We start from the raw sequence: 11,151 nt of genomic DNA on the forward strand, positions 1-11,151 counted from the left end.
TGTTTGTGGCCTGTGCGTAGATCATGTGATTACACGTGACTATCTGTATCTGTGTATATTTACATTACTAAGCGCATTATGCATAAATAGCCGATGTCAATGCTAAGCCTAATATGGTAAGCACCTGCCGCAGGTCCGTCTGGCGTCTTTCCCGCGGGTTTGGAGCTACGACAGATGGCGGTTAGTAATCGATAGTATCTTGGTCACCCGCCAGGTCCGAAAGCGGCGAAGGACCCCGCGGCGGGACATCGAGGAGAAATTGAGGGAACTTCAATCGACATTGCCTGTGATCAGTCGCAAAGGTAAAGTTATATTATCTCTGCCATTGATCAACCCCCGGTCTGGACGATAATATAACAAATCTGGAGGCCACTATATTCCCCCAATTTCCTCTCATTTTCCAGGTACGTACCTCAACGTTTTCTTTGCCTCGTTCTTGATGTTGCTCGTGCTCTGTGTGCGGAGCTCCCAGTTGATCGTCCCGGAGGGGCTGTGGGGGGGCCCTTTTTATTCGACCTGAACAATTTTTCCCTCTTCATCATTCCTGACTCTGTGCTTCTCTGCTCTAGTGACCTCTTCACTGTCAGTATCTCAGGATGTCTCAACAAAAGTCAGGTAAGTCAATTGATATTTCTTGTCTCCCGTCTTCAATTCTTTTTCTTGATCGGGTACTTTTAGAGACCTGTCAAGTAGTGGACTTGGTCCGATACCTGTCCCCACAATTTGGCATTTCTGTTACTTGCGAGAATTCAGAGTATCTGGGGCTAATTGCATTCTTCAAATCCCATCTATAGCCATCCTTTCCGTCTACGACAAGACTGGACTGCTTGACCTGGCCAAGGGCCTCGTCAAGCACAACGTCCGGTTGCTCGCCTCTGGTGGTACTGCGAGATTGATTCGGGAGGCGGGATTCCCCGTTGAGTGAGTCACCATATTGCTATGGTCATGACTGGGTCTCTCCAGACCTCAAAACTGATGGTCGATCAGAGATGTCTCCGCCATCACCCATGCCCCGGAGATGCTCGGTGGCCGTGTCAAGACTCTTCACCCCGCTGTCCACGGTGGTATCCTTGCCCGTGATATCGAGTCTGACGAGAAGGATCTGGCCGACCAGAACATTGCCAAGGTGGACTTCGTGGTCTGCAACCTGTACCCCTTCAAGGAGACCGTCAACAAGGTGAACGTCACCATCGAGGAGGCTGTTGAGGAGATCGACATTGGCGGAGTCACCCTCCTCCGTGCTGCTGCCAAGAACCACTCCCGCGTTACCATCCTCTCGGACCCCCAGGACTACCCTGAATTCCTCAAGGAGCTGGAAGCCGGTGAGATTACCGACGCCAGCCGCAAGTCCTACGCTCTCAAGGCTTTTGAGCACACCGCCGACTACGACACTGCTATCTCCGGTTTCTTCCGCAAGCAGTATGCAGGAAACGGCGAGCAGTACATGGCTCTCCGCTACGGCACCAACCCCCACCAGAAGCCCGCTTCTGCTTTCATGACTCAAGGCAAGCTTCCTTTCAAGGCCCTGAACGGAGCCCCTGGCTACGTCAACCTGCTTGATGCTCTCAACGCTTGGGCTCTCGTCAAGGAACTCAAGCAGGCCCTCGCCCTGCCGGCTGCGGCCAGCTTCAAGCACGTGTCGCCGGCCGGTGCTGCCGTCGGTGTGCCCTTGAGCGAGAAGGAGCGTAAGGTCTACATGGTCGATGACATTGCTGGCATTGAGTCTTCCGGTCTGGCTCAGGCCTACGCTCGTGCCCGCGGTGCCGACCGTATGTCCAGCTTCGGTGACATTCTCGCCCTCAGCGACGTTGTTGACGTCCCCACTGCTAAGATCATCTCCCGCGAGGTCTCCGACGGTGTCATCGCCGCCGGCTACACTCCTGAGGCTCTGCAGATCCTTTCCAAGAAGAAGGGTGGCAAGTACCTTGTCCTGCAGATGGATGAGAACTATGTGCCTGCTGCGGAGGAGACCCGTACTCTGTACGGTGTTCAGCTCACCCAGCACCGCAACGACATCGTGATCACCCCCCAGAAGACCTTCAACACCGTCATCACCCCCAAGGACCTGAAGGCTCTTCCCGAGAGTGCTCTGCGGGACCTTACCGTGGCAACCATCGCCCTCAAGTACACTCAGTCGAACTCTGTGTGCTACGCTCTGAATGGCCAAATTGTCGGTCTCGGTGCTGGCCAGCAGAGCCGTATCCACTGCACCCGTCTGGCCGGTGACAAGGCAGACAACTGGTGGATGCGCTTCCACGACCGTGTGCTCAACATCAAGTGGAAGCAGGGCACCAAGCGCCCCGACAAGAGCAACGCCATTGATTTGCTCTGCTCCGGACAGACCCCTCGTACCGATGCTGAGAAGGCCGAGTACGAGCGTGTCTTCGAGGAAGTTCCCGCTCCCTTCACCCAGGAAGAGCGCGACGCTTGGCTCAAGAACCTGGGAGATGTTGTTGTCTCCTCGGATGCTTTCGTAAGTCTGCTTCCAATACTATGCGTGACGCTTACTGACCTCAATGACGCAGTTCCCCTTCATTGACAATGTCTTCCGTGCTGCCCGCTCCGGTGTCAAGTACATCGCCGCCCCCAGCGGTAGCCAGAACGACAGCGCCGTCTTCGAGACTTCAGAGAAGCTTGGCATTGTGTTCGTCGAGCAGGGCACTCGCTTGTTCCACCACTAAGCGATGTATTATCCTGTTTCATGTCCAGGGTTTATGTTAAAGCTAGTTGCATGATAACGCTTGTGTCTTCTTCATGAATTTTTATACCTACGTCTTTTACCGGAGGAGATAAGCCTGTAGTAGCGATATCCCAATCAAAAGTGACTTCAAGTGACTCGGCTTAACAGGTGCTGATCAGAAAGCCCACCCTGCAAATAAAACGGCAAGAACGTCGCAAAGCACTACAGCGTCTGTAATAGTAGTCCGGCTCGGTGGCATTAGGTTCAATCTGCAGTCCATATCATAGTATAGAAGTGATCGAAAAAGTTTACCCACTAGATACATTTGATGTTGTAGACAGTGGGTTACTGAAAATAGCAACAATCAAGTGACGCGTCATTGCATATCTAGCTAGATAGCGAATGCAAATCGGTGCATGATGCATGATGGAACTATGTAACTTTGATTTTGTGTCTCACATTGAGTTTGGCGTGTTTTGAATTCAATTAGCATAGTATCTAGTGGACTCCTTGCCTGCTAGGATGTGCCGATGTAGGTACCCGGCTCATTCGGTTCCCCGGAGTCGGTCTCCTTGCTTTATCGAATTTTTACTCGAGTATTGGAATGAATATGGAGGCTGTGGCTGATAGTTTATAGTCAATATTTGTGAGGTGAGATTCTATGTCAATGTTCGCTTCATCAGTTTTGGTGAAGATCATACAAGTTGGTAAAGGTGGATGGTAGACCTCATTTATATATATTGACCAGCATGTGAAAGATTGATGGCCGGTAAGTTCAATTGGCCGAAATGACATTACATATATATAGAGTTGAGGCGCTATGACTATGATATATTCTTGATCAAGCTCATACAGTTGTCGAGAGCAGATAGACGTCCTGGCGTATGTCTCAAGCACCCTGGAGTAGTGGAATACCAAGTGCCCGGTGTCACTATACCTGACGTCATTGTGTGGGTGTCGGAGTATCCGGAGGTCAAGAATACGCGGTACGTACCGCCGACATAACCAACAAAGTGATTATGCCAAACAACTTTTAGCTTACATGGATTTGCCCACAACATTCAATCCGTCAGATGGATTGATTTTATTTTACTAGCTCTGCTGCTGATTCATTGTATCAAGGTTTTGTAAAGTAAAGTCATTAACCGATTTCACGTTAGCCTTCTGTCCTAAAGGCGAAACATATCTGTTGGGAACAGCTACAATTGAAGTCATATCAAAGCCGATAGAAGCCTACAGACAAGCGGGCCATGACCAAACTTGTTCGCAAACAGTTCAACTCCTTGCCCGATGACTTAAACTGGTGACTTTATCATTCCGGGCCACGCTGACAAGCGATTGAGTAGAAGGGGCTATCGATGAAGCCCGTACGTAGTCAGGAATGGTGGGAGATTGTACGTGTGAGAGGATAGAATTGGCTGTTTCTTTCACTGCCGGGTAACACCGATTTCAATTTCTCTGGCCTGGTATATGCCGTGAATGATATGATGAATATCAGTCCAGCAAGTGATCAGTCAGGAAGGACTAACACCAATTGCGGTTTTCTATACGGAACACCCCTTGTGTCTAGTACTGGAGAAAGGTAGAGCAATGTGAAATCTATATCCACCCACATATGTATGTATTCATGCAACTCATAATAGATTCAAGTGAGCTAGCTTACTGAGTTAATACTCATATTTTTCAATTCCCAGGAAAAGTAGTGATTGCCTTCATAACCTGCCATATATTTATTACGCTCCCTATAGAATGGTAGAGAAGGCCACCTGTATACAAGTCAAGGCTTGATGCCCCCACGTGTACAGCTCGGAGAAAAAAAAAAGCAAGCACCCACCAGACACCGAACAAACGCATCGATCTTCCAGCCGACCTTAGTCTCACTCTAGATATAACGCCACTGAGAGTTTCTCACTTCACAGACCGTCTCAAACAAACCCGTTGGGCCCAGGCACCGGCTGGTACCCCTGGTGGCTGCACGTGACGAGAGCCCCATAAGCGACACCTCAGCAACGTCGCCCGCGCCGGCCTCCTGAGGTCACTTTCCGCTTCCCCAGTCTCGCCTTCCCATTCCCTAATCCCTATTTGACGTACTTTACCTTCTCCTTCCCTCTCTCGCCTTCTCTTCTCTTACTCATACCCTCAATTTCTTCTTCTCCTTCTCCTTTCCTTTGCTATCCGGCGGAATCTTTTGCGTGGCGTTTTGTTGGGTGGATGAGGTCGTCCTGCGGCCTTAAGTAAATATGGCTCCTCTACCGATCAAGTTTACGGAGCTTCTTAATGTGAGTCCCATCAACACTTCGTCTTCGAATCGCCTGCGATATAGGAACTGACCATTGTATCTTCATCGTCTTTAGCTCACGAATGCTGAAATTGCGGTATGTGTTGACGCTCAATCGGGCGATGGCCTTCACGCCCAACCCGGGGACGCGCCCGCTTGTCCCCTCCTGTAGAGGAACCTCTCACTTACGTCTTATTCGTTCTAGCCGGCATCGATTGGATTCAACTCATGTGTGAGTAGTGCCTCTCTATACTCTTTCACCCCATCTTCACTTTCGACGTGATAGCGCTAATGATCGTGTCGCTTCCGTACAGACCCTAGAATCAGACAACTTCGTGTGTGTCCGGCAAAAGCTCACCGAGGAGGACAAGCCGCAAGTTATCATCATTAACCTGAAGAACAACAATGAAGTCATCAAGCGCCCGATCAATGCGGATAGTGCTATCATGCACTGGAACCGTAACATCATTGCTCTCAAGGCCCAAGGGCGCACAATCCAGATCTTCGACCTGACGGCGAAGCAGAAGCTGAAGTCGTCGGTCATGAATGAGGATGTTGTGTACTGGAAATGGTTCAATGAGAAGTGCCTGGGCTTGGTGACAGAGAGCTCTGTCTTCCACTGGGATGTCTTCGACCCTACCCAGACTAACCCTCAGAAGGTCTTTGATAGGCTTCCTAACCTCAGTGTACGTATAACCAAGATCGCCGGGTATTGGGAGAATTTCCATCCATACTAACGCTTTCCTGCTTCCAGGGTTGTCAAATTATCAACTACCGTGTTAATGATGACGAGAAGTGGATGGTGGTTGTCGGAATCAGCTCGCAGGGAGGCCGCGTGGTGGGATCAATGCAGTTGTATTCCAAAGACCGTGGGATCTCTCAGTTCATCGAGGGTCACGCAGCTGCTTTCGCCTCGATCCGTGTCGAGGGATCTCCCCTCGAACACAAGCTCTTTACCTTCGCTGTTCGAACACAGACTGGTGCTAAATTGCAGATCGCTGAAATTGACCACCAAGAGCCGAACCCGAGGTTCCAGAAGAAGGCCGTGGAGGTATACTTCCCCCAGGAGGCGGTGAATGATTTCCCAGTTGCTATGCAGGTTTCCAGGAAGTACGACATTGTGTATCTGGTCACCAAGTATGGCTTCATTCACCTCTACGACCTCGAGACCGGCACTTGCATCTTCATGAACCGTATCTCTAGCGAAACGATATTCACTACTGCTCCCGATTCCGATTCCGCTGGTCTGGTCGGCGTGAACCGCAAGGGTCAAGTTCTGTCTGTCAGTGTCGATGAGAATACTATCGTTCAGTACCTGATGGAGAACCCGGCCATGTCTGGTCTCGCAGTGAAGCTTGCTTCCAAGGCTGGACTTCCTGGTGCGGATCACCTGTACCAGCAGCAGTTCGACAACCTCATCGCACAAGGCAACTACTCTGAAGCCGCCAAGATTGCCGCGAACTCGCCCCGTGGCTTCTTGCGTACCCCGGAGACCATCAACCGCTTCAAGAACGCTCCCCAGACCGGACAGGGGATGTCCGTCATCCTCCAGTACTTCGGAATGCTTTTGGATAAGGGCTCTTTGAACAAATATGAGAGTGTTGAGCTTGTCCGTCCCGTTTTGCAACAGAACAGGAAGCACCTCCTTGAGAAGTGGATGCGCGAGAACAAGCTCGAAGGATCCGAGGAACTGGGTGATATTGTTCGACCATACGATATGAACACTGCCCTGGCTATCTACTTACAGGCCAACGTTCCTCACAAGGTTATCGCTGGATTTGCAGAGACGGGTCAGTTTGACAAGATTCTCAGCTACTCGAAACAGGTTGGATACCAGCCGGATTACACCCAGCTCCTGCAACACATCGTTCGTGTGAATCCGGAGAAAGGTGCCGAGTTTGCTACTCAGCTTGCCAACGAGGAGTCTGGTGCTCTCATCGACCTGGACCGCGTCGTAGATGTCTTCCTGTCCCAGAACATGATCCAGCAGGCCACTTCATTCCTACTGGATGCTCTGAAGGATAACAAGCCTGAACATGGTCACTTGCAGACACGCTTGCTCGAGATGAACCTTGTCAATGCCCCTCAGGTCGCCGATGCCATCCTTGGCAACGAAATCTTCACCCACTACGACCGCCCTCGTATCTCTCAGCTTTGCGAGAATGCAGGCCTCATCCAACGTGCACTTGAGAACACCGACGACCCCGTGGCCATCAAGCGTAATATCGTCCGCACCGACAAGCTGAGCCCTGAGTGGTTGATGGAATATTTCGGTCGTCTCTCCGTTGAGCAGACTCTTGATTGCATGGACACAATGTTGCAGGTTAACATTCGCCAGAACTTGCAAGCGGTCGTTCAGATCTGCACCAAGTTCTCTGACTTGTTGGGGCCCCAGCAACTAATCAGCCTGCTCGAGAAGTACCGCACTGCCGAAGGTCTCTACTATTACCTTGGCAGCATTGTCAACCTTAGCGAAGACCCCGAGGTCCACTTCAAGTATATTGAGGCCGCCACCGCCATGGGCCAGATCACTGAAGTTGAACGGATTTGCCGTGAGAGCAACTACTACAATCCGGATAAGGTCAAGAACTTCCTCAAGGAGGCCAAGCTGACGGAGCAACTGCCGCTGATCATCGTGTGTGACCGTTTCAACTTCATTCATGATTTGGTCCTTTATCTGTACCAGAACCAACAGTACAAGTCCATCGAGGTGTACGTACAGCGTGTCAACCCATCGCGTGCTCCCGCTGTCATTGGTGGCCTGCTAGACGTTGATTGCGAAGAGAGCATCATCAAGAATCTTCTCTCTACTGTTGATCCCTCGGTGATCCCTATTGATGAACTCGTTTCAGAGGTCGAGAGCAGAAACAGGCTCAAGTTGCTGTTGCCCTTCCTTGAAGCTACTCTTGCTACGGGTAACCAGCAGCAGGCCGTCTACAACGCCCTCGCGAAGATCTATATTGATAGCAACAACAACCCCGAGAAGTTCCTCAAGGAGAACGATCTCTACGACACTCTCACTGTTGGAAAGTACTGCGAGAAGCGTGACCCGAACCTGGCATACATTGCCTACCGGAAGGGACAGAATGATCTCGAACTGATCAATATCACCAATGAGAACGCTATGTACCGTGCCCAGGCACGCTACCTCGTGGAGAGAGCCGATTCGGAGATCTGGTCCTTCGTTCTCAGCGAGAACAACATGCATCGGCGTTCACTTGTCGACCAGGTCATTGCGACCGCTGTGCCTGAGTCGACTGAGCCCGACAAAGTGTCTATCGCTGTCAAGGCTTTCCTCGAAGCTGATCTGCCCGGCGAGCTGATCGAGTTGCTTGAGAAGATCATTCTCGAGCCCTCTCCTTTCAGCGACAACGGCAGTCTGCAGAACTTGCTCATGCTCACAGCTGCCAAGGCTGATAAGGGACGCCTGATGGATTACATCCATCAACTCAACGAGTTCAGCCCCGATGAAATCGCCGAGATGTGCATTTCGGTCGGTCTTTACGAGGAGGCCTTTGAGATCTACAAGAAGGTGAACAACTTCATTGCCGCCGTCAACGTCTTGGTTGAGAACATTGTTAGCATTGACCGCGCGCAAGAATTTGCGGAGCGTGTCGAGCTACCGGAGGTGTGGAGCAAGGTGGCCAAGGCCCAGCTGGATGGTCTTCGGGTGTCCGACTCCATCGAGTCCTATATCCGTGCCGGCGATCCCTCGAACTACAACGAGGTCATCGAAACGGCTACGCATGCTGGCAAGGATGAAGACCTCGTCAAGTATCTCAAGATGGCCCGTAAGACCTTGCGTGAGCCTGCCATTGACACGGGTCTTGCTTTCTGTTACGCCCGTCTCGATCAGCTTTCGGAGCTGGAGGATTTCCTGCGGACGACCAACGTTGCAGATATCGAGGCTTCCGGTGACAAGGCTTATGAGGAGGGCTACCACCAGGCTGCCAAGATTTTCTACACCAGCATTTCCAACTGGGCCAAATTGGCAACGACCTTGGTGCACCTGGAAGATTACCAGGCAGCCGTGGAATGCGCACGCAAAGCCAACAGTGTTAAGGTTTGGAAGCAGGTCAACGAAGCTTGTGTTAACAAGAAGGAGTTCCGCCTTGCCCAAATTTGCGGTCTCAACCTGATCGTTCACGCGGAAGAGCTTCAAGATCTTGTGCGCCAGTATGAGCGCAATGGCTACTTTGACGAGCTCATTGCGGTTCTGGAGGCTGGCCTGGGTCTGGAACGGGCGCATATGGGCATGTTCACCGAATTGGGCATTGCCCTCTCTAAGTACCACCCCGACCGGGTGATGGAACATCTCAAGCTCTTCTGGTCTCGCATTAACATCCCTAAGATGATTCGGGCCTGCGAGGATGCAAGTCTCTGGCCGGAGCTGGTCTTCTTGTACTGCCACTATGATGAGTGGGATAACGCTGCATTGGCAATGATGGAGCGTGCTGCCGATGCCTGGGAGCACCACTCGTTCAAGGACATCATCGTCAAGGTGGCCAACCTGGAGATCTACTACCGTGCGCTCAACTTCTATCTGCAAGAACAACCTTTGCTCCTCACCGACTTGCTACAGGTGCTCACTGCTCGGATTGACGTCAACCGTGTCGTGCGGATTTTCCAGGCTTCGGACAACATTCCTCTGATCAAGCCGTTCCTGCTCAATGTCCAAACCCAGAACAAGAGGGCCGTAAACGATGCCATCAACGACTTGTTGATCGAAGAGGAGGATTACAAGACTCTCCGTGACTCGGTCGATAACTACGATAACTTCGATGCCGTGGCACTCGCCCAGCGGTTGGAGAAGCATGATCTGATCTTCTTCCGCCAGATCGCAGCTAACATTTACCGTAACAACAAGCGCTGGGAGAAGTCGATCTCCTTGTCCAAGCAAGACAAGCTTTACAAGGATGCCATCGAGACTTCCGCCATCTCCGGCAAGTCGGATGTTGTCGAGGATCTTCTTCGCTACGTGAGTCAATTCTCTTTCCACTTAATCGCGCTCAAGGATATATTCTGACTCTGCTTCTAGTTTGTCGATATTGGCAGCCGCGAATGCTACGTTGGCATGCTGTATGCCTGCTACGACCTCATCCGGCCCGACGTTATTCTCGAGCTTTCGTGGCGCCATGGTCTTAACGACTTCACCATGCCCTTCATGATCAATTTCTTGTGCGAGCAGACGCGCACGATTGAGATGTTGAAGAAGGACAACGAAGAACGCAAGTCGCGCGAAGTGACTCAGAAGACGGAGGAGGACAACACCCCGATTCTGGGCGGCACGCGGTTGATGTTGACCCAGGGCCCGGCAGCGCCGGCGCCAAGCCCCATGGCGTTTGGACAGGCCAACGGAATTACACCGCAGGCTACCGGTTTCCGCCCTTTCTAGACGCATGTCAGTCACGCTCTCCTTGGATCCCCTTCTGAAGAAACCTCATTTGGCCCCGTGTATGTATAGCATGAGCGATGGATGATCTACTGCTGGGCTTGGGTAGGACAGTAAAGCCTTGACAGCTGTAAAAGCGTCGTCAGCTGATGGGCTTGCTGTTCCACCTGGCCGGGCTTTTCTCCTTTTTACTTGATGTTCCTTCTCATCCCTTACGTTTTGTCCATGATTTGCTGCCTATTCTACCTTTTATTTCACCCCACTAGATGTATTTCATAGGCCTTGAAAATCTGCGCATTCAGTTTACAGACCTCCGGGTGGTCGCGGGCTTTTGTCATACTTAGTTCAATTATAATTGACGTTCGATCTTGATTCGACATTCGGCTCGTAGCACACGTCGGCACTTCGGTATTGGAGACCGAATGATCTACGCCTAGATCTCGGCAGTTGGTCCCGTAGACGGGGGTTAACTCCTCGCCGAGGACGCCAATTACTAGTAGCTATATCCTAATTCTAACAGAGCACGCCATTGTTTATACTGTTCATAGCCACTACACTGGGTCTTTTAGACGAAATAGCGATCTAAGATCTAGCATCTCTCCGGTTAAATCAAAGAAAAGCACTCGGTTGAAGGGAAGCGCGTAGAGGAGAGGGAGCCAGGGAAAGAATTTAGCCCGTCCATGCAGGATTGGAGGAACAACCGAGTTGATAGGTAAGGGAGCAGTGACACCCCGGGCGGAGGATTTGCGTGGACGGGGGATGCAGCGATAAGGATTTAGCCCGGGGTAACGGACAGACGGA

General features: G+C 51.3%; 2 protein-coding genes across 2 annotated transcripts; both read left to right on the forward strand.

Annotated features, from left to right (window-relative positions):
- Window positions 1–253: 253 nt before the first annotated feature.
- BO85DRAFT_449742 (phosphoribosylaminoimidazolecarboxamide formyltransferase/IMP cyclohydrolase) lies at window positions 254–2,835 on the forward strand. The gene is made up of 5 exons (XM_025660220.1): window positions 254–404; window positions 570–615; window positions 795–921; window positions 988–2,473; window positions 2,526–2,835. Exons 2-5 carry the CDS (start codon window positions 597–599, stop codon window positions 2,679–2,681), a joined length of 1,788 nt encoding a protein of 595 aa, XP_025514930.1. The 5' UTR covers window positions 254–404; window positions 570–596; the 3' UTR covers window positions 2,682–2,835.
- Window positions 2,836–4,617: 1,782 nt separating this feature from the next.
- Window positions 4,618–10,722, forward strand: BO85DRAFT_449743 (clathrin heavy chain). Its single transcript, XM_025660221.1, has 6 exons — window positions 4,618–4,959; window positions 5,035–5,055; window positions 5,164–5,190; window positions 5,273–5,644; window positions 5,713–9,936; window positions 9,997–10,722. The coding sequence occupies exons 1-6, from the start codon at window positions 4,921–4,923 to the stop codon at window positions 10,351–10,353; spliced, it is 5,040 nt and encodes a 1,679-aa protein (XP_025514931.1). The 5' UTR covers window positions 4,618–4,920; the 3' UTR covers window positions 10,354–10,722.
- The last annotated feature ends 429 nt before the right edge of the window (window positions 10,723–11,151 follow it).

Source organism: Aspergillus piperis (assembly GCF_003184755.1).
Source record: "Aspergillus piperis CBS 112811 unplaced genomic scaffold BO85scaffold_10, whole genome shotgun sequence".
NCBI classification, from domain to species: Eukaryota; Fungi; Ascomycota; class Eurotiomycetes; order Eurotiales; family Aspergillaceae; genus Aspergillus; species Aspergillus piperis.